The sequence below is a fragment of the Acanthochromis polyacanthus genome, chromosome 1 (assembly GCF_021347895.1).
Source record: "Acanthochromis polyacanthus isolate Apoly-LR-REF ecotype Palm Island chromosome 1, KAUST_Apoly_ChrSc, whole genome shotgun sequence".
NCBI lineage: Eukaryota > Metazoa > Chordata > Actinopteri > Pomacentridae > Acanthochromis > Acanthochromis polyacanthus.
Genome location: NC_067113.1, coordinates 59,166,871 through 59,191,450, shown reverse-complemented (window position 1 = coordinate 59,191,450; position 24,580 = coordinate 59,166,871). Strand labels below are relative to the sequence as shown.

Genomic DNA, 24,580 nt, shown 5'->3' with positions numbered 1-24,580 from the left:
TGGTGTTAACTCTAACATTTTTAATTGTAGAATAAAATAACATTCCTGGGGGAAAACTCACAAACTATTCAACAGCATATAAAGTAAATTAAATTTGTTGCACATTTACAAGCTGCAACATTAAAGTGATCAAGGTGTAGTAATTAAGTGTTTCTGCATAATGAGTACAGATAGTTTGGTGATTTTATATAAAATTTAGAATGCAAGTGCACATGTATATATATTACTTTATCTAATTCGATTTTTTTGGTTCTGTAGTTTTGCACACATTTATCTGAATCAATTGCTGCGTGTTTAACTGTAGAAAAAGAACAAAAGTCCAAACAAAAGACAAAGAAACAGGACAGAAAGCTAAACGAGTGGATGAAGGATATAAATGTGTCTTTCTGTGGGTGTCGCTGCTCTGTTTCCTCCCAGCAGCAGCTCACTGACGCTCCTCGTCCTCCGAACTCTGACGGAACCGACCGAACAGAGCCGAACAGTGGCGACAGGTCCGAGCCGAAGCAGCGTCTTTAGGCTGAAACAAAAGGAATAATTTCACACTTTTATTCCCGGTAACAGGCTGAAAACACTTGGCAGGGATGACGGCTCTAACCAGCTGGGAGCTCTGCGTCAAATACGCCCTGTTCATCTTCAATTTCGTCTTCTGGGTGAGTGTTGGAATTTAATATTTATGTATAAATATGTGCTACTGTTTGTGTCTTTTATATATTATCTGTATATTAAACAATACAATTAAAAGTAAGATATAAATAATTTATTTCCTTCAATATCTTACAATTTTAACTTTTAAGACCAATAGTTGTCTCTATTCAGATTGAACAAAACCCTTTCAATATGAGCCGAATTTAAGAGCAAACATGTTTTAATTTAAATATATGCTTAAATAGTATTTTTAATTCAATATACTGCGGTTACAAATGAAAGAAATGATAAATTGGAAGATTTTCGCCTGGAGTTTGGTGCACCAAGCCCCTCATTGGTTGCCAGTGTGGTAAAAACTGGTTTAGTTGAAGGAAATGTTGAGTATTTTTATCAGAACGTTTTTAAAAGAAGTTTTAATCTCTTTGTTTCATCAAATAATGTGCAGTTTGCTGTCATGTGCAATATTTGCGCCTTTATATAAAGTAGAAGTGAAAATAATTCACTCTTGGTACTTATTTCTAAGTAAAATTGTTGTATACCTCATGAACTAAGAGGTGTTTTTATGTAGTTGGGTGGATTTTCTGTTGATATACTGTAAAAAAAAAACACGTTTTCTCAGAATCAGTTTTACTGTCATTAGACAATGTAAACGGAAATCCCTCATATACAAATAAGACACTTGGCATATACATATATATATATATATATATATATATATATATATATATATATATACATATATATGTATATATATATATATATATATATATATATATATATATATATATATATATACATATATATGTATATATATATATATATATATATATATATATATATATATATATACATATATACGTATATATGTATATATATATATATATATATATATGAATATAAATAATCTGTGTGACATTGATTGTGCAGAATAGCAGGCTAGGTACATGAGTAAAAAAACGTAAGATATATGTTGAATTTTTGATAATTTTGAAAGTTTCAAGTTAAAGTTAAATCACTTAAAATGTGTCGATTTTACTTTCAGATCATAATAAAATTTAAAGGACATTCTGCTGAGAGTTCACTTAGCTTAATAAAAAAAAATTTTAAAGAAATGTCTGGTTGTTTAATAATTTTTTGGTTGTTGTGGTCATTTTTGCTCCCATTTCCCATCACTTCCTGGTCATCGTAGAGTTAGCAAAAGTAGCATTTTCTATCACATTGCAGTTATTTTGTGCTAATTGATGGTAATTTATAATAATTTTTTGGTTAATTTCCAGATTTATTTGGTTATTTAACCATTTTTTGGTGGTCATTTTGTCGTCATTTTGCTCCCATAAGTGGTTGTTTTCTGTCGCTTTGTGGTCATTCTTGGGCTGTTTGTCATCATATTCTGATTATTTTTGACATTTTAGGGTTTGCACAAGCATAATTTTTATTGCACTCTAGTCATGTTGTTGATTTTATACAACCCAATGCTAATTTGGCTTCATGTCTTTTAAAAAAAAAATTGTAGAATTTATTGTTGTAAATGCTCATTTTTAACAGAAAAGATGCTGGGTTTGCATGAAGACTCTTGTGTTCACTCTTACAGACAACAGAAGATTTTATGTCACTTTGTGGTTATTTTGTGCTAATGGTCATTTATAATCACTTCTTGGTTAATCTGTATCATTATCTGGTTATTTAACCTTTTTTGGTGGTCATCATTTTGCTCCTATTTGGATGGTTTTTCATCACATTCTGGTTATTTTGACATTTTATCATTAACAGAACCAGTATTTTGTGTCATTTGTCAGTTATTTCATGCTAACTGATGGCCATTTTAATCACTTTTTGGTGAACTTGTGTAATTCTCTGGTTGCTTTATTATTTTATGTGCATTGTTTTTGTTGTGGTTTTGCTTCCATTTGTGGTTGTTTTATGTCACTTTGTGGTCAATCTGGGAGTGGTTTTCATCACACTCTGGTCACTTTGCCAATATAAAGTTAAGCTCTAGAAAGTATGTAAACATGGTGGATGGTGAAGCAGCTGCTCATTCTGATTGGTTCACCTGGAAGCAGTGAGGGGGCGGGGCTATACGGAGCTAGACGACTATTAGTTTGTCAGTTTTAGCCAACATTTTAGTTGAATTCTTATTTTCTTGTAAAGCTGGGAGTTTATCTGATTGTTAGCAGAAGTTTAGTACAAACACAATCATGTTAAACTTACTGATTTTAGGCTTTTGATTTCATGTTGTACTGTGCTGCATTATACAGTCTGTCAAAATTAAACCAACTTTTGAAATAGCTTTTTTTGGGACAAAAGTTGTGTTATTTAGAATAATCAATTAATTATTAAAATAGGCAGTAGAAAAACCAATAGAAAACAAGTTGTTAGTGGCCTTTTTTCTTATATTAAAGCTTTTTTATGGGTTTATTTCCAGATTGACTTCATAATGGAGCGTTTGTTGGTCTGGCAGTAGTTCACAAACCCTCCTACAGGGAGCAGCACTGAACCCAACTGATTACAAATGGGTGGAAAGTTTATGTTGCGAAATAAATGAATCAGTCTGAAGGATGTTTCCTCATCTGCATGATTAATTCAGAGGTCTGACAGACAGGAAAGGTCAGAAGTTACGTCCCACGTCTGTAAACTTCTGCTGCTTTTCTGAACTTTAGGACTTTACAGTTAAAATCCTGCATTTAAATGTTCATTTCATGCATTATTATCGACAACCAGCAAATTTTAGATTGAAACTGAGACCGAAATACAAAATTTAGAACTAATGAACACTTTTACACCTTAAATTTGAAGAATTACATTAAATATTGCTGTTTAAATTGAAAAACTGATCATCTTTTCTCCGTTAATTATAGATTAGAGACCAGTCATGATGTTAGAACTCTTGAAATGGAAAACTTACTAACAATTAAAGATTAGATTCAAACTTTTTCTGCACAGAAATGCAACACAAGCAGTGCTCTGTGTTTATTTTAAACATTTAGACGCACAGAAACATTTTACAAAGCAAATATAATGTGTGTAAATTATTATTTCAGCAAAGCACCAAAACTCACTAATGTACTTAATCAATTCTCATTTAATTAATTGATTATTTGGTTTGCTGTCAAAATTACCCACCTCGACCTTGAAATTTTGACAAATAAATTCAAATAATTTAAAGAAAAAGCCGCAAAATCTCATATTTAAGAAGCTGGAACCTAAACTACCTCCTATCAATTTACTAATAGATTAATCAACCGATATATAACTAAATGTTGTGTTTTATTAGATGTTCATGTGTTTTTCAGTGCAAAATTTCAATTTGCTAACTAATTAAGTCTGTTAAGGAAGGAAAACGTAAAATATTCCCATTAAATGTGGTTCAGCTGAACGTTGATTTGATGTTTTTAGATGTTTTAGAGTTTTATTTCTGTGGTTGTAGTCAGCTGGGTCAACTGTACTCCTTCATCATCCTCATCATCATCAGTGTTTGTGTGCAGCTGCAAACATCAGCAGTGGGCTGACGGCTCACACTGCCGTCTTTGTTCTGCAGAAGAAGAAGAAAACCGTCACATTTCCAGCAGAGAGACAGAGATTATGGCCTCATGACACTCAAACTGGCCTCAGATGGTGATGACCTTTGTGGCATTTTGAAGGCTGATAATTACAGTTCAACATCTAAAAATGTAAACTGACTCTGACTAAATTAATCCATCCATCCATTCTCTATACACCACTTTATCCTCACTAGGATCACAGGGGGTGCTGGAGCCTATCCCAGCTGACTTGGGCGAAGGCAGGGGACACCCTGGACAGGTCGCCAGTCTGTCACAGGGCTACATATACAGACAAACAATCACACCTACGGACAATTTAGAGTAATCAATTAACCTCAGCATATTTTTTGGACAGTGGGAGGAAGCTGGAGTGCCCAGAGAAAACCCATGCATGCACAGGGAGAACATGCAAACTCCATGCAGAAAGATCCCAGGCTCAGGCTGGGACTCGAACAGGGGGTCTTCTTGTTGCAAGGCAAAAGTGCTAACCACTATTCACTGTGCAGCCCAAATTAATTCATCAATTTTGTTTTTCATGTAATTAAATTCCTGTAATTTGGTTTGTTCCAAACCAATGATTTGGTTGCTATGGTTAGCTATTAGCATTCCTAGACTAGTATGTAGCTTCCTTGGCTAATGATTAGCATTTCTAGGGTATCTTTTCTTGGTCTTGGTTGTTGGAATAAAAATAGCCCTGACCACACCTCACAGAGGTTTAAAAGCTGAGGCAACACCAACCACCACCAGAACAGAAAAAGCCTCTTCGATGAGAGGTGAAACGTCTTCAAGGAACTTTCTTAAAGTCCAGTGGATTGATTTAAACTACTTTGGATAACCATGACCTGGATGAATGAGAACCTACACAGATATTCCTATGGTTAGCAACTACTACCACTGCTAGGCTAACTACTAGCTTCCCTACAGTAGTGTGTAGAATCCCAAGGCTAGCAAATAGCATTACTGATCTTGTCACTTGCACCCCTCAGACAGCAGGTAACCTTTTTGGGCTTGTTTGTACCCTCTCTTGGTTAGCTATCCTATTCATATTTCTAGGCTAGTCGTTAGCATTCCAAGGTTAGCCACAAGCATCCCAAGGCTAGCATCTAACATTCTTAGGCTCGTCATTATCATTCGTTGGCTCTGTAACTACTATTTCTAGGCTAGGCGTTAAATTTCCGAGGTTAGTTACTTGTATCGCTATGTCAGCGACGGGCATTCTAGACTGGTCACCAGCATCCTTATGTTTAGCAGTTAGCACATCTTAGTTAGTTGTATCCCAATAACTAGATTAAATATTACCAGTTAAACAAGATGCAGTCAATGTGACCTTGCTATCAGGTTCAATGACTGGTTACCGTCACAGTGTCGCCAGTTCTGGTGTGGCATTCATTCAGTGTTCGTGTCAAACTTACCATGAACTTGTAAACTTGATGTTTTGTTCAAGTCTAAATTTTACTTTAATAGTGACACTTCCCATTTTTCCAGTCATCTGTGCCCACTCAGCTTTTCTGCTGCTTTCACTTCCTCCTTCTATCGTTGACACTCACTGCTATGATGTTTAGGTATCCACAAGTCTAAGTGGACTCAAGGTTTCCCATCACATCATTACATCATTACTTTGAATGAGTTCAGACCACAAAAATGAACCCTGTTGAACCTTTCAGGGGTGAATAAAACCAGGTTGGTAGTTCTGAGTGAACCTGAAAAATCGCTTTGCCAACTTGATGTCCTCATCCAATTGGGTGGCTGCGGCTCAGGGGGTAGCGCAAGTCATCCAATGACTGAAGGGTGGGTGGTTCGATTCTCGCCGAGTTATGTGCTATTGTGCCCTTGGGCAAGACACTTTACCCGCCTTGCCTCCAGTGCTGCTCTCACACTGGTGAACAAATGCGTGTGAATGTTGGTGGGGCCATAGGTGCGGATTGGCAACCACACTTCTGTCAGTCTGCCCCAGGGCAGCTGTGGCTACAAATGTAGCTTACCACCACCAGAGTGAGAATGTGTGAGTGAATGAATAATGGATCCATTGTGAAGCGCTTTGAGTGCCCAGAAAAGTGCTATGTAAATCTAATCCATTATTATTAATAGCAGTTACTCCCACATCATTATCAGGCTAACATAACAAACTTTTTTTGTCATTGTTGTGGTGCACTTGGAGTTAGTCTCATGGTTGAAGCTGTTGGAGGCTACACAACAAACAAAACCAGAAAGCTGAAAGACAGTCAGATGCTTCCTGAATCTAGAATCAGTGTGCCATTTTCTGGTCTCTTTAAAATCCTTCAAATGTTGAATGACTATGAAATGTATCAGTTATGTTAATCCTACAATTTTTCAGATGACATTTGGGGACTTGATCTCTGAAAATGTCACCATCAGTAGTCACGGTGGCTGAGAGGTTAAGGCGTTGGACTCGAAATCCAATGGGGTTTCCCCGCACAGGTTCGAATCCTGTTCGTGACGAAGTTTCTTTCCTTAGGATTTCCCTTGGGGTTAACAGTGTAGCATTTCTAAGCTAGCATCTTTACACTAGTGACCAGCATGTCTATGCTAGTCATTACCATTTATGGTTACCACCATGAGTGGGATAGCAGCTAGCATTACCAGGCTAGACAGACTGGCGACCTGTCCAGGGTGTCCCCTGCCTTTGCCCGAGTCAGCTGACATAGGCTCCAGCACCCACCGCGACCCTAGTGAGGATAAAGTGGTGTATAGACAATGGATGGATGAATTCCCAGTCTAGTCCCTAGTATACCTAAAGCTAGTTACAAGCATTCTCTAACAAGTGACAAGCAGATTGTTCCGTATTTTCATAAATGTCCCGTACAAGTCTGTCACACACTCATCAAAATTGTATAGTAAACAAAACAAAACACAGGAAACATTAAGGGCAGTAAATTTAAACTTCGTAGGACCTCCATAGTGAGGACCCGATGCGAGGCACAGTGGATAGACCTCAGACTGCTGTACCCGGTCCTGCCCAGTCATGTCGCGGGTTGCCTGGTTTCAGACACTGCTGCTCCCACGTGTTTAAAAATGTCTACACCCGAAACTCCACCACGTTCAAAGAAGCAAAAACGTTTGCAAATGTACAGACGTGAGTGGGAAGACTGGAACCCCTGACAATGGGTACAAGAAAAACTGTGTTTTCTGTTGTTCATGGACTGTCTGAAGTAAGGCAGCATCAGGAGACCAACATGTAAGAAACATGAGAACAGAGAGGACCCAACCAGCAGGTCACAGTTTATCATCATCTAATCATCTCCTGGAGTCCATATGGTAAGGAACATTAGTACATGGTTGTGAATTTACATCAGGCTGATGTGGCCGTAGACTCTACAGTATTTGAATGACTCAATAAATGCTGAAGTTGTTTATTATTTTTTAATGCTTTACAGTTTTCAATAAACATTTATTCAAAAACCTATATGTAATCAATAAATGGCCTTTGCCTATCTAAAGAAAAACTCACTCATAACTCTGATGTTAACAATACAAAAAAAAAAATCAATCAGTAAATACATGCATACACACATGAATAAGTCAATACATTCATTCTGTTAAGAAAAGATTTAGATGAAAAAAATATCTGTAGAGAATTTCTTTGAACAGTATTCTGCATTCAGTTGTTTATGTTTTTGCAGAATACAGTATTGCACACTGGTTGGTCATTACATTTTATTAGTCTGGTTTCATTGTTTAAAATGATACCACTTCTTTTCAGACAGAACCTGGGATCATAAAACAATACAAAATTCTTAGTTTTGTGTTAATAAAGTAGTTAAAGCTTTAATTATGGCTAAAGTATGGCTTTAAGTATGGCTAAACTTCAGTAAAGTTGGAAAGATATTCACAGATTCGGACTTCCAGTATCAATAACTCATAAGATACAGGTTCTCAAAACATAAACGATGCCTCTTTTCCATCGTTGTAAGGCAGACAATGTGCTAGAAGCCCAGTTTTATCTAAAGTAACTGTCTTTCAAGCTGCAGAAATAACATTGGTGTCTCTGGAGTGAACAGGGACCGTCTGCAAATTGCAAAACCGCTGCAACAGCGAAGAGAGACAGAAATATTCAATAACTTCACTCTGATACACTGTAGTGTCACCAAAATCACTGCAGCCTTCAACTGGCTCCTGCTGACACCAATGTTATTCCTGCAGCTTGAAAGACAGCTAATTTTGATAAAACTGGGCTTGTTGCACATTGTCTGCCTTACAATGATGGAAAAGAGGTATAGTTTATGTTTTGACAACCTATATCTAATGAGCTATTGATGCCGGAAGTCTAATTCTGTGAATATCTTTTCAATTTTACTGAACTGTGGCCCCGAGCGGTTGTGGTGGGTGTCCTTTATTTTCATTTCTGAATGGTGGCAACCCTACCAGCAACTAGCATTTTTATTCTAGTCACTAGCATCCTTATGTTACTTCATAGCATCCATAAGCTAGCTATTATCATCCCTTGGCTAACCATTGGGATTTGTAACACACATTAGGCTAGCAAATATCATTTGTAGATTAGTTTCTAGCATTCCTAGGGATAGAGCTAAGCAAATAGCATCCTTAACCAAGTAACTAGCATTCCTTGAATTTCAAGATTGGTCAGCAGGGTTACTAGCATGCCCGGCTAAGTCACTAGTATCACTTGTTTAGCAACTAGCCAGTCTGGGCTAGTCACTATCATTACTATTTCAGCAACTGGAATTACTAAGTAAGTTGCTAGCATCCCTAGTCTTTTCAATGTAGGCTAACGATCAGTGTTGCCAACTCCTCAGTCAGGAAAGTAGCTATTGGCTGTCCTAAAAGTCGCTAGAAGTTGATAAATGATGTCATCTCCTAATTAGCATATTTCCCAGTTTGCATGTAATTGTAATCAATGTTGTAGGAGAGAGGAATAACGTTGTGGAAGAGACCAAAAAGTGAGTATAAAACACCCAAAATATGTTTTTGAACTAGAGGCTAAATGCTGTGGTTTATTTTAGTATGACAGTGAAGAAAGTCTGGATGGGATTTGTAGTGACTTTGCGCAGCCGCAATTCATCTGCCGTCTGGCCACGGAGTGATCAGACACTGGGACTGCTGCAGGGTTACTGGACTGACAGCCTGTACTTTGGGAGGGGGAGAAGCTCACAGCTGCACCTGCTGCTTGTTGAGGACAGTAACTGCAGAATGAGTCGAGTTTTCCTGTCAGTCTCCAAAACTGCAGAAAAAGTCGCTAGATTTGTGGCTAGCCGCTTTTGACAAAAAAAAGTCGCTAGGACGCTTTGGAAGTCGTTAGATTTAGCGAGAAAGTTGCTAAGTTGTCAACACTGCTAACGACTAGCATCTCCAGACTAGTGACTAGCATTCATTGACTAATCAGTAGTTTCTCAAGGTTAGACATTTGTATTTATAAAGAAAACAGAGGAAGATTTAAATATAGACTATTTGCAACTTGCAGGTGAGGTGCAGTTTGTTGCTTTGAGATTAAAAAATAAAATAAAATGTTAAATAGTAAATGAAGAGCACAATTTATTTCATTAGAAAAGTAAGAAACTCCACTTCACATTTGGAAAAGCAGCATAACTGAGAGCACCATAATCAATGTCAGTACTGTACATTCATTTTTTGTTTATCAATTAAAATGCCAGGATGTTAACAGTTTTGTACTTTTTTCATATTCATAGCCCATAATTTGGACATCAGATTATAAGGGTTTCACTGTAAACAGAGGAAAAGTTTAAAAAAAAAAAAAAGACAATGAAGCAAAAGGAAAATAAGAGGAAGGAAGACTATTTCTCTGCTCTGAGGCTGCTGAGCAGTTGGTCTTCTGTTTCCTCCCAGCGGCAACTGCATCAGGTGGTTTCTCCTGCCAATACTCAATCAAACTGTAGCGACGGTCCAAGCTGAAACAACACCAAGAAACTGACAAATAAACGGTCGATATTTTACAGTTTAATACTAGCAATAAAAGACGCTTCAAGGATGACGGCTCTAACAACTGGAGAGTTATGTGTCAAGTATCTCTTCATCGTCTTCAATTTCATCTTCTGGGTAAGTGTCAAAATGTAAAACATGCTAAAATAAAGCTAAATGAAAACTAAAATTAGCATGGCAATTTATGAATATTATCTTCTCAGATAACTGCTAGATAAACTTGACTAATCTGTTAACAGCAAAACTCAGAGTGTATTTCCTTCAATTATCTTCAGATTTGAACTTTAAAGAAAAGTTGTCTCTATCATGATTTAAGGTGGACCAAACTGAAGAGCTTTTTGTGTATTTTTCTACAATATATTTGTTTCATGTACTTTGCCTTGTTATAAAAGAATTTAACACATTTCTGCACTCGCTTTCGTGAACTTTTCAGAACGTTACAAGGATATTTAACATGACATTTTCAGACCATGTCATGTCTGAGGTCACTTTAATTTTGTGGAAGTGGAAGTAACACAAACTGTTCAAAAAGCAATAAATATCTTTTTTTCCAAATGACTGTATACACTAAAACCTGACAGTTTTTTATTGTAGTTTTGCTTATTTCACACCTCTACACTTGTTTTCTTCAATGTGCTTCAGTAAGAGGCAAGTAGAATTTTTTTTCTGGTTCTTGAAAACTTATCACCTCTTATCGTAAAGATTTCACATTCCACCCACCAAAGGCTGTGAAACTGTCAGTTGAGACGTGACTGAAGTGTGATAATTCTGGTGAAACTCTATGTGGTTAAGCTTCCTGACACTGAATCATAAATATCTTGTCACTGATGTTGCACTTGTGAAGCTGTTGTTAATCTCCCTTATATATAGTCTTAGTAAATGTTCCAATTACAGAGGAATAACTCTTCTGTCTGTTCCTGGAAAAGTTTTGAACAGGGTGATTCTAGAAAGAGTGAAGGACACTGTCGACACGCAACTCAGAGACCAACAAGCAGGTTTCAGGAAAAATAGATCATGTACAGATCAAATAGCCACTCTGTGAATCATAGTGGAACAGTCCCTAGAGTGGAATTCCTCACTATACGTCAATTTTGTGGACTATGAAAAAGCGTTTGACAGTGTGGACAGGGCAACACTATAGAAACTCCTAAGGCATTATGGAATACCCACTAAGATTGTCTCCCTAATCAAGAACAACTACAGGGGTATGTCCTGCAAAGTAGTTCACGAGGGGCAGATTTCTAGGCAATTCCAGGTACAGACTGGCGTCAGGCAAGGCCGTCTTCTCTCTCCATTCCTCTTTCTGCTAGTTATTGACTGGATGATGAAGATGACAATAGAACAAAAGAGGAATGATATACAATGGACACCTTGGACACAACTAGATGACTTGGATTTTGCGGATGATCTAGCCCTGCTTTCCCACAACCAACACCAAATACAAGATAAAACAACAAGGCTAAAAGACTTTTCTGCCCAAGTAGGATTAAAAATACACAAACAAAAAACCAAAGTAATGAAGTTGAACGCATCTAGCACCAAACCTGTCTTGCTAGATGACACTGCACTAGAGGAGGTGGAGTCCTTCGCCTACCTTGGCAGCATCATTAACTTGCAGGGCGGTACGGATGAGGACATCAAAGCTAGAATAGGAAAGGCAAGGGCAGCTTTCATACAGTTGAAACCAATTTGGAAAGCGAGAGATACATCTATAAACACTAAAATCAGGATATTCAACTCCAATGTAAAATCAATTTTGTTATATGGAGCAGAGACATGGAGAACAACCAAAGCTGCAATACAGAAATTGCAGACATTTATCAACAACTGTTTACGGAAAATTTTGAAAATATTTTGGCCAAACAAGATAAGTAATATCAATCTATGGGAAAGAACTGCCCAAATTCCAATAGAAGCAGAAATGGGTAGAAGAAAGTGGGGATGGATAAGACATACTCTAAGGAAGCCACTGTCGAGTACCACCAGACAGGCACTAACGTGGAACCCACAGGGTTTCACAGGAAGAGGGACAGGCCAAGAAACAGCTGGCGCCGAGACCTCCAGGCAGACATCAAAAGAATGGGCACCACCTGGAATTAAGTTGAGAGAGTGGCACAAGATAGGAGAAACTGGAGGTCTTTCATGACTGCCTATACCCTGGAAGGGGTTGATAGGCAGAAGTAAGTAAAGTAAGTAATATACACCACGTTGTGAATATACATAAATATAGAAGCACCAGTAGGATTTCTGATATATGTTTATATATGTTTTCTCCACCAATTATAACCGTAAGATTATAATAATGTTTCTCCACCAATATTAATGTAGGGATAATGTTTGCTCAAATGGGGTTAAGAGTTTCATGCAGAATTATTATATAGTCTACCTAATATTCAACCAACGAAGTATTTAGATTAGACAAATATAATAATTAGCCTATGAAACACTTCCTGTTGCACTGTCAAGAAGAGCTTCAGGAATCATAAGGGGAATTATTTAGCTTGAAAGGTTAGGTATAAAACTGAGGTAGCTGGAATCTATACAAATTAGGGACCAAAATGTGAACAACAAGACAATTGAGGCACTGAACTTATATTTATGTACATTTATTAAACTAAGCTAAACAATAACAACAACAATAACACACATTAAGACGAAATATTATCTTTGAAAAGATAATTTGAGAAAGTTGCACCAAGTTTCTGACTGAAAGGTACTTGGGTGCCGTGATGATGATGATGATGCTGCCTCGGTGGATGGTCCGGTCGGCCTTGGTTGATTTGGGTCGGAACAACGGTGGACAGAGTGGAGCCTCAGAGTGATGGATGGCAAGTCGACTTCAAATTTTAGGAGAACTCAAAATGGTGCTTTCAGATGTGATCTTTTAAAGTGGGCCTTTGCATATCATTAACTCAGCAGGGGTCTGGTACATCCTCCGTCAGGGAGGGCTGATGTCCAGATCTCCCTCACAGAGTTGGGTCATTTCAGGGGAAATGACCAGATATTCCTTGGGGGTGTTGCTGCACCATTTTCAAATTAGTCCTAAATTTGTATGCCATTAGATAGTCACAAAAGTACTTTCTACGCAAAATTGTAGGCCTGTAGCTCAAATAGTTTCTGAGTTGTGGGGGTCTGAAATTTTCAGAATTTGGGCTATGAAAAGCCTCGCCAGCGTTTTTTGCATCTTTAAGTGGTTATTTCTCAGCCTCTAGACATACCAGAGAGCTGTGAGTTGGTAAACAAGGCCTCTGCATGTAGCTAGTGCCCTACAAACATCCCCAGGTGTTTCCCTACACTCTGCAGGCCATGGGGGCTTGCTAAAAATGCTAAAAGTTAAGAGATACCTACTCATGAGTGGGGTTTGGGACCTTAAAAGTACTAGAATTACTGCACAGAAGTGTTCTAACACCCCTGGGTTCCATTCTACACAAACTTGTGTGATAACTTAGCAAACTGGAGCTTTCTAGGTACTTCAGTTTGGAAAATATGAACTCCCAAAGTTGGACGAGATTTTTAATTGGCTATTTTTGGTGGCAAAAATCTCAGTGTGGGACAGGTACCAGAGACCCCAAATTTTTCTACAAGACAGTTCCATCTGTCTTCTATCACTGTACAAAAAAAGCAACAGGGTTATATTTGTAGTTACTGAGATATTCTTACTCAAAATGGCATGGATAATGTCAAAATCGTTTTTTGCTTTTCAGTACTTTAAATTGGGATACAAGTATATTAGTAGTCATTCCAATGGTAGTATTATGTATGTTTTGTTCTTTTTAAAATGTTAGTTGTTAAAGGTGACTACCTTCAAAAAGTGTAATGACATGTTGGCACTCATTTGCAAACATGATCATATGTGATCGACAGACATGTTAAAATTATGGCACTGATATTAATACAAATAAAACTCAGGATTAAAGACAAGGCAAGATATAGATTGACCATGAAGTTATTGGAAAGTTCATTTGTTCTATGAAATGGGTATATTTAGAATGAGTTTAATTAAGAATTGTGAGATGATTGTCTTTGTTGGTTCTGATTGGAGTTCAGAGTTCCTTGTCAGTGAGTGGAATGTCTTTGAAGTTGTCAGGTGGGTTCTGAGCTCCCCCTTCAATGGCTCAGGAATCAATCAGAATGCATATTGGGGGCCATTTGGTCCTGATAGTGAGTGGGGGTTCAGACCGGCTTTATTTTCATCCTGGAGTGGAGGTCTGTTTGGAGAAGTCCTGTAACGCCTGCTCTCCTGCTCTCCTGCTGATTTGATACCTTGCACCCTTGTATCAGATCTGGAAAGTGTCTTTGATTGCAGTGTCCTGTTGTCTCAGCTCCACTGATCAAAGCAAGCCTCGTCTCCACTGTGGCTGTGAAGGTGTTAAATCTGTTCTTGTCCTGTTCCACTGTTGATAATGGGTGGTGGATCCTACACACCCATGAGTTCACTTTAAATTTCAAACAATTAGTTCTAAGCTAAATGTTCAAAAGGTGTTTGGAAACAAAACTGGCAAGGAAAAAGCTAACAGTTAACTAAAAGTCAGGGTTGAGGCTAGTCTAAGTGATTAAATCATGTCAACAATGGTGAATAAATGAATATTATTGATAAAGGCATGAATGTAGTTGTTAGCTATTAGCGTAGATTTACACTTCCATCAGTTTTCTAAAAATATTGATAAAGAATTGGAAATTATTAGCTACAAGTGTAAATAAACAAAGAGAATGCTTAGCGACACATAATGAATAAACAGTTGAAATAGGCTGCTAAAGTTTGGAATCAACATTTGAAAATTCTTAGTCTTAGAGCAGCAGTTGAAAATGCTAGCTAGCATTTTGAATTAACTGTTGAAATTGTTAGCTTAAAATAAAATTTTATAAAAACTGAAACAATTTGCCAAAAGTAGGAAGATAGACTTCAAATTGTTAGCTAAAAGTGCAATAGCTAACTAAAAGTATTGGTTCATTGTTAGCTGAAAATAAAATTTTGTTCGGTTTGTTACTTATACATAATTGAAGAAAAACTGAAACAATTTCCCAGAAATAGGAAGACAGAGTTGACATTGTGAGCAAAAAGTACAATAGCTAACTAAAAGTGTGGACTAACTGTTGAAATTGTTAGATAAAAGCAGAAAAAGCTGGCTATAATTAGTGCAAGACAATTCAAATACACTTATTTACATGTTAAAATCCTGCATCAGAGTAGAAAACCCACAAACTTCACATTGAAAATGAGAAAATCTATAAAATGTGGAACTTTTGCAGCATCAGTTTTAAGGGTTTCCAGGATTGCATGAAATTAATTCAACCTTTTATCGTTTTTTCCCCACATTGAGTTGAAGATCTGTTGATTATAGATTAACTAAGGGGTCAGAACAGGTTATTTTTAAGACAAAACAAACAGAAAAGGGAGTCAGATTCAGAGGCTTTCATGTTGAGGCTTCAGTGGCCTGAAACTAAGCTGGTGTTGTTGGTTTCTGTGGTTCCTCTGGGAACCCAAACAGCTCCAGTTGCTTCAGCAAACAACAGCTCCCAGGTGGACGGAAACACCTGAGAGGCTTCATTCATTCTGTCGTTTTGCTTCATTTATTTATCCTTCTTATTCCATTGTTCTTCCTTTTATTTCCCTTCCTCTTCTCAAATGGATTAATCAAAGAGATATTGGGTCAGAAAATAATGAAAAACAAGAAAGAAAACAGACATTATTCACATTTAAGAAGCCAAAATCACAAAAATTGCACCTTTTATATGAAAAATACTCAAACCGATTGATCTATTAATCTATTTATCACTTTTATCACTTAGGGAAAATAGTTTAACATAAAAAAAATGTCAGGAAATGGTGAAAAAATGATGAAAAATGTTGATCAAAGTTTCCTCAAAATGTCTTGTTTTGTGCACAACCTAAATATATTCAGTTTTTATTTCATAAAGGATGAAATAAATTTAGAAAATAGTCACATTTAAGAAGCTAAAATCAGAGAATTTACAGTCACTTCTAAATGACTCAAATGAATTAATTCAAGAGATTATCAGAAAATCATGAAAAACCAGGAAGAAATCAGAAGATATTCACATTTAAGAAACTAAAATCACAGAATTTGCACTTTTTAAACTAAAAATACTCAAAATGATGAACTGATATCAGAATATCACCAAATATGAATCACTTTATCACTTAATGACAGAAAAATGGTGAAAATTAGTTTAAAAATGGGGGAAAAGTTGATCAGTTTCCATGAATGTCTTGTTTCATCCACAGCATAAACATTTTCTGTTTTTATGCCATAAAGGAAGAATGAAACCAGAAATTATTCACATTTAGATCACCACAATCACAGAAATTACACCTTTTATATTAACAATACTCAAATCGATGAATCCATTCATCCGTTTATCACTTTATGACTTAGTGAAAATAGGTCAGCATCAAGAAAATGTCAGGAAATGGTGAAAAAATGGTGAAAATTGGTGATCAGTGTTTCTTTAAACGTCTTGTTTTGTCCAGAGATATTCAGTTTACTGTCATAGAGGAGGACAAAAATCTGAAAATATCCATTTACATTCTTTTCAATTAAATGACTCAAATGGATTCACTGAAGAGATATTTGGTCAGAAAAATGATGAATAAATGGAAAGAAACCAGAAAATATTCACAGTTAAGATGCTAAAATCAGAGAATTTGCACTTTTTTTTATATCAAAACCACTCACACCGATGAACTATTGATCAGAATATTTGCGTTTTTACGGCTGCAGCTCAATAATTCCCACGTTTTGCTGTGATTAAGAGCCAGCAGCAGTAAATGATGTCCAGCTGCTCGTAGCTTCCTGCAGCTCCTCCCCTCCAGGTGATTCCCTGCTGGGTGTGGTTGCTTTTAAAGATCCTGCTTTGGTTTTCCTCCACACTTTTACTGCTGCAGCTCCACAGGACGCTTTCTAAAGAAACACAATCATGGGAGGCCTCCAGTGCATCAAATACCTGATGTTCGCCTTCAACTTTCTCTTCTGGGTGCGTCGAGGTTTGACCTAGTTTATTCTCCGGTTTGTTTTCTGGTTTGTTTTCTGATTTGTTTTCTGGTTTGTTTTCTGAGTTGAAAACAAGCTTCAGGTTGGTGTTTTTAGTTGTTTTCTGTTGGAAAAAATCAACCAATACAAATGAAAATCCAACAACTCAAAGCTGCTTTCAGTAAAATGTCTCTAAAACGGCTTAATTTCAGTGTTTTTAATAGAAAATCAGTCAAGTGAACCTGCTGGACTCAATCAGCCTCACCTTCACTGAGCTTTCATTTCATAGAACTGGAGATTTTTTAACTTTTTATTTGGTTGTTCTTTGAAGATTAATGACTCAATTCTTGGTTTGTTGCCAGTTGAAGTCAAAAATGTGATTGATACTTGAATAAAAAGTCTGCTTATCCTTTCTATAACTGGATATATTTGGTATTTCAGTTCGTTTATGCAGTTGAAAATCAGCTAAGAAGCATCATATGTGTTGGTAACTGTAGCTTTATCTTGTTTTTGTAATGTTCTTCACAAACAGTTGGTCAAAAACTGTTCTTACTTTGTATAATCGCATCATTTTATTCAGTTTTTGTTTGGTTTAAGAACGAATGACTGAATTTTTGGTATGTTGCCAGTTAAAATCAAAAAATTTATTGATAAAGTGGATAAAAAGTCTGTGTAGCCTTTTTATAAATGGGGGAAAATGTGTTTTTTATAGTTTGCAAAGTTATAGTCTCGTCAAAAACTAACTGAAAAACCTCATAGTTGTTGCTAAATGCTGCTTTTTGTTGAATATCTATTTATCTTCTTTATATCTGGATATATAGGGCGTTTTAGTTGGTTTGTACATAAAATATGTACATTGTAGTTGGTAAAAATCTTATTAAAACTTGTCTAAAATGTATTATATTTGTTGGTAAATGTAGTTTTGCCTTGTTTTTTGTAGATGTCTTAATTAGTTTGTCAGCAATGTTTTAAATGTTTTTTTTCTATAATTGAATATTTTTAGTTGTTTTTTTTGGGTTTTTTTTTTTTGCTAGTTTGGAGTGACCTGCTCTGATATTCAGCTCTGTTAGCATCTGAAACACCTAGCTTAGCATTAGCCCCAGGTAGCTAGCTGTACCAGATGGACGCATTTTCACAACTTAATGTTGCAGAATAACTTGAAATTCATCCAAAATGTCTCAAAGATTGTCTAAAGTGACTCAATATTTGTCCCAAAAAACTTGATGTTTCCACAAATGAGCAAAAAGATTAAATATTAGTGCAAAATTTCAGACGTTTGACTTCAAACCAACCAAAATGAGCCAACATTTGTCACCAATTAGTGTGAATGATCCCAAATGTTTTGAAGACTGATTTTTCTTAATATTAGCATCTGAAACCCCCGCTTAGCATTAGCCACAGGTAGCTAGCTAAGCCCGGACCTACATGTTTTTACAACCTAGTGTTGCAGAATGACTTGAAAAATAGTGACCAAAACGTTCCTAATATGACTCAAAATTTGTCTAAAATTACTCAAAACTTGAATTTTATGGAGACTATGATTTTTTTTTTTTTTCCAAAATTTCAGAAATTTAACTTTAAACCGTCCAACACATAATTTCTTTGCCTAGAAATTACTCAAGAAGGATCTAAAGTGATTTGAAGGTTGTGACTTGACTTGATATTAGCATCGTAGCCTAGCATAGCCTAGCATTAGATAAAGTAGTTTTTAGAGATTTTACTTGAATTTCTGACGGTTTATTGATTACAAGAAGCCTCACAGGCTGAAATCTGAGCTTTTTAAAATGTATTTTTAGTCCTTCTGTTACATTTTTGTTGAGGAAAACTTTTTGCTGGCATTTTATATAAAACTGAACAAATTTCTTTAGCTAACATGGCAGTTTGTCTCTTCTAGCATTTTAAGAGTTCACGCCTGATTTAACAGTTTTTGTTTGAAGATGTTAATCCCTGAAATGAGCAGAAAAAGAGAAATTTATTAGAGTTTTTACTCTATTTAATGGTGAAATCCCAAATTAAGGCATAAATGACAAATATAGAACTGTGGTGACAAAATAGTTTTTAGCAGCTTTAATTTAGTGATCATAAGAAGCTTTACAGGCTGTAATTTCAGCTTTTTCTTCATTTCTTTTAAGGTTTAAATGTTTGTTTGTGCTGACAAATGACAGTATTTAGTTTTGTTTTTTTTTATCACAGTACTGTGTTGTTTTTTGTGTTTTTTTTTTTTTTTGGTCTCGTTAACAGAATATTTAGACTTTTCTCTTTCACTCAATAATAGAACTGATCACACGCTTTTTAATGTGATTTTTAGGAGCTTGATTTAGATTCTGATGATCTTCCATGGGATTTTTAAGGTGGGTTGGCTGTTTTGGAAAAGCTGCAGAATGTTTGTCCCATAAAAACCGACCGAGCATCATGTTTTTGAGCTGCTGAGGCTCTGAGGTTTGTTTCTGATCTCCTGGGAAGCTGCTGTTTGTCTTTTTCGCTTCATGCTTTTAATCTCCAGAGTCTCTTTACTGAACATTAACTTAGCTTCCTGCTGATCTGCTGCTTCCCGAGAAAAGGAACATCAATGTTGGTTTAAGTGGCATTCATTTCTGAATGAGAATTTGTGCCGTTTAAAGTTCTAAAACCTGCCAGCGGATTTTTACTGCATTTTATCTTTTAATAAAAAATCACCAAAATTACACTTTATCACAGCAAGAAACTGGGAAAAAAAAGCTTGAATTCTTCACTATTCATCTGTGATTTGCAGCGCAAATGGAAAAATGGAACAAATCCAAAACCCTAATAAATGCATCATATTTCATTAAATGTATTTTATTTTGCATGTCTCATGTAAATAAATTTAAAAAATACCAAAAAATGCATTGTTTACAATATTTAAATTCTGTAAAAACTGAAAAATTGCTTGAATTTTAACAATTATAAATGTGTTTTGTATGGTTAATTTAAACAGCCAAAAAAAATCATTGTTTACATTAAGTTCTGTAAAAAATTAAACATTCTGCATTTTTGAGTGCAACTGTGAAGCCATGACTGACTGATCTGCGACCAACGATCTTGTGATTAATATTCAGGGACTTTTTCAGCTGAACTGCAGGCATGTTTTCAGTGTTGTAGAATTAAACGTGTAACTTGTTAAATATAGTCGTCATGTGGAGCCTCCATGTATTTAATTCTAGTGTTGGTAACAGCTGCTACCACTGAGAGAAACATTAGACTTGTTGATTCCAGATTATGTTTATTCTTTGAATTATCAAAGAGATTAAACTTTCATTTTGACCTTTTTTTAATATATATATATATATATTGTGATTTTTAACTGTTTTTCTAACGGGTGACATTTTATGGATTCTATGTTGCGAAGAAAAATGAGTTGAAGTCGTGACTGTACTCTCGCTGTGAGTCATGGGAAAGTAGATTAGCTAAGATCTTCCATTAAGTCTGTCTCCTCCTTCACATCCAACAGTCCCTCAGAGGAAAGTTCATCAGTTAAAACCTCAAACTTCACTCAGCCATTGGTTTAAGTCTTCAGTTATTTGCTGCTGATTAGATCCAACTACAAACTGTAAATAAACATTTAAATATGATAAATAGTTCAGTGGTTGTCTACACAATCACTTAGTGGCTCAAATGCTTTTAGTCATGTGTCTTTTTACATTAAAATAAATAATAATCAGGATTTTCCTGTGAGTTTATGTAATTGTAAGCAGGTTTTGAAGTGTCTTTGAATTAGTTTTATCGTTTTGGACCAATTAAATTAATGGTCTTTTCAACCATTTTGGGACAAATTTTACGACATTTTGGATTTTTTTTTTTTTTCCCCTGTAATTTGGGACAAGATAGTGTCACTCTGAGAGATGTTTCACCATGCTGAATGTATCATCAACAACCTGCTGCTCTGTTCACTGTTTCTGAGAGCCATGCTGACTTCGTTTTGTTCTTCCAGTAGCTTTAATTTTCCTCCGTCTCTGTGGAAACACTTCCTGCAGTTAAACCCCAAAATTCTCTGAATTGTTGTGAGATGACTATTCGTCTTAACTGAGTCAGTCGTGGCTTCATGGCTGTGGCTTGGAATGCGGAATATTCCGTTTTTTTGTTTGTTTTACAGAATTTGCAGTTTATTTTAGGTGAACGCTTAAACAAGACGCATAGAATAAAATGATTTTGCCGTAATAAACCTGAATGTGGCACATTCAAGTGCTGCAGGAAAATTCTGTCACTGATAAATGGTGAATTTTTATATTTTTGTTGAGAAATTCGACCTTTTAAACCCACCGGTGGATCTTCAGCTTTAGAGCTTCCTTTGGTTAATGATCAGAAACGGTTTTAAAAACTCATATTCTGCTTTTTCTCTTCCTCCTTTTTCTCTTCCTCCTTTTCTTCACTGGGCTCAAGGTCCCTTTTTTTGTTCAGAGGAAAAGTCTTGAAAAAACCTAAAGTCAGCAGCAGTTCTTCTCATTTTTAGGTGTCTAAAACCTTTTTCAGTGGTGTCAAACTCCTCTATGCAGGGAAAAAAAAACAACAAAGATTATGAGAGCAATCGTCTGAAATCGGTGGCTTAACATTAAATCTCCACACTTGAAATGATTTTTATCACAACTTTTCACATCAGTAGGTTTCCATTAAATGTCTGAACAGGAATCACAGAGTAATATTATTTATTTAGGGAACACTCCCTCATGTACTTCAAAGGTTCTTGATTCAGGTTTCTAATTATTTTTACGTTCTATTTGATTTTTAAAAACTTTGTCTGTTTTGTGAATATTTTTAGAGCATTTTAGTATTTTGAGAATATTTATGTGTATTTTTCAGTTGATTTAGTAAGTTGGAGAGGTGTTGATTGATTTTATTTAAAACTTTTGGGACTTTTTTACATGTATATTTTTTAGTAAGTATTTTGGAACATTGTCATTTTTTTCACTCCTTTTTTGAGATTTTTATTTTTTCACCCTTACGGTTTATATAAAAAAAACTTCTTGAGATTTATTTTCTCATTTCGTTTGACATTGTATTGCTATTTAGAAAATTTTAATTTTTCTGGGACAGTTTGACATTTCTTGGAGCATTTTATTAATATTTTGTGGACATTTTTTTCAAAATTTAGAGATACTGATGTTTTAAAAAAATCTTTTTATTCGTCTTTAATTAAAACTTGTCTTTTTTTGTCGGATTTTTTTAATATAATTTTTGCACATTTTACTATTTTTTTTATTGAATTGTTTTTAAATGTCCAACATATTTTCAAGGCAGTTTCTGGTTTCTTTCTGAAGAAACTTTTTCTAAAAGCTTCTCTGTGGATCTAAAATGTTTTGGGTTTTTTTTTTCTTTCTACGGCATCATGTTTATTTCCTGTGTTATTTAATCAAGCTTTCTGATAGGATTTAGTGTCTATTTTCCACTGCAGTAAACCAAAGCTGCTAGTTGTCGCTTGACCTCCTGACTTCCAGCACATTGTGATTCACTGTCAGCAGACTGAAGCCGCTGAGGACTAGTTGAGGCAAATCTGTCGTTTAGTTTGACGTGAATCATTCAGACTTTCTGTTGCACAACAGCAGACGTCAGGATCCTGTTATGGTGGCAACAAAGCACTGACGTAAACTGTGTTTTGTGGTTGCTGAGGAGATCCTGAGTCACTGCATAGTAATTATTATTATTGTGGAGAAACAACGTCACTGTTGAAGCTTCTACATCCTGCTGAAAGATACCTAAAGTTGTAGAAATGCAACGGGAAGTTTTTATGTCTCGGCAGCCTGCAGAAATATTGAAGCGCTTTTAGCTGAGCTGCTTGTTGATCAGGTTCTTCTGGTCGTTTGGTTTTCAGGAGAATGTTTGTCATGCAGCAAGTTCAGCTTCATTCCTCGACTCTTTGTTCAGCTTCACTGCAAACATTTGTTTTTCTTTCCAGTTTGTAGCCACACAGGCAGCTTAACATTCATAAAACTTGCCTTTCAAAAACTAGTTATTTCCTTAACAGATCAACAGTTGTTGAATTAAATACAGTGGATGTTTTTCTAAATGCTGATTGAACCGTTTAGAATAACTGTTTGTGGCTAAATTTGCAGGATTAAACTTTACTCAGTATGTAATAATCTCATCAGCCAGTCATCACAGCATTGCTGCATCTATAAATATCATCTCCACAACACCTTTTGTACTCATTTACATCCATATCACCAGACTCCCACCTCTGTTCTTCACTGTCAGGACTATACATCCTCTGTGGTAGTCCTTCAGGTTCAAACATGCTGGACTCCATCTGAGGCCAACTCATTTATCTTCATCTCACCAGAGAATGTTCTCCAACATCCATCAGGCTTCTTTTCATGTTCTTTAGCACCGCTTTATACCCGACAGCTAGCAAGGTTGTTGTTTTTGTCGTCCTCCATCCATAGAGGTTGATGTTCTGAAGTGTCTGAGCTTCACACCAACTCTGACTTCCATTGATAACTACTAATAATAACTTTGTTTTTCACAGCTAGATTGTGAAAATAGTTCACTTTCCGTGGAGTCATTTTAGGAGGATGACCACTGCAGCCATGATTAGTGGTATTATGGATTTTTCTGATTACTGCTGATACTGTCTAACAATGATTAGATGATCTTCAGAAAATTGCAGTGGATCTATAAATATCCTCTCCCCAACACCTTTTGCACTCATTTACCTCCATATCATCACACTCCCACCTCTGTTCACTGTCAGGACTATATATGCACTGTGGTAGTCCTTCAGGTTCAAACATGCTGGACTTGACCTGATCAGTCGAACAACTTTATTTCTGGTCTCATCTGACCAAAGAATGTTCTCCAACATTCATCAGGCTTCTTTTAGCAAAGTTTCATCTGGAAGTTTTGTCCTAAAAAGGAGCCATGTTTTTGTTCTTGTCCTCCATAGAGGTTGATGTTCTAAAGTGTCTGACCTTCATCAAAACTCTCATTTCCATTGATAACTCCGGAACTAAGTCTGAAGCAGCTGTTTGTTTTTCACTGCTAGATTGTGAAAGTAGTAGTAGTTTTAGGAGGATGATTAGTGGTACTATGAAATTACTTTTTCTGTATTAAAGTTGTACTCTGGGGATTGAATTTTCAATGTAGTCCTACTAGAGTTTTAATTTTTGATGGTAAATAAGAGAAAATACTCTTCAGAATCATGTACTTTTGAATCATTTGACATTTATGTATAAATGCACAGGAGTCTGTAATCTGTATACACTTTTTTGTTGTTTCTGTGGCTTTCGCATTTGGAATTTAAAAACTTGTCTTAAAAAAATTGAGTCGGACTGAAACTGGTTGAAGTTAAACCTCAGAAACCGAGGCCTTTGTAGGCGTTAGGGGATTTCTGTGTTTCAAAATTCTACAATTTCATTTAGCAGACGCTTTTGTCCAAAGCGACATACAACACAAGCAAGAATTCAGACATAAGGAAAAACCTGTAGTAAGTGCTTCAAGTGTGATTAGTCAAAATAAAACCACATGAAACTTAAACCT

At 36.0% G+C, this 24,580-nt stretch overlaps 1 protein-coding gene and 1 non-coding gene across 2 annotated transcripts in view; both read left to right on the top strand.

Annotated features, from left to right (window-relative positions):
- The first annotated feature begins 403 nt into the window (after nt 1–403).
- Nucleotides 404–24,580, top strand: part of LOC110962562 (CD9 antigen-like) — a 36,529-nt gene continuing 12,352 nt past the window's right edge. Inside the window, exon 1 of the mRNA XM_022210563.2 lies at nt 404–650. Within this exon, the coding sequence (XP_022066255.1) occupies nt 582–650 (69 nt within the window). The 5' untranslated portion in view covers nt 404–581. The remainder of the gene's footprint in view (nt 651–24,580) is intronic.
- trnas-uga (transfer RNA serine (anticodon UGA)) lies at nt 6,563–6,644 on the top strand. The gene has a single exon. It is a non-coding gene; the product is annotated as a tRNA-Ser (tRNA).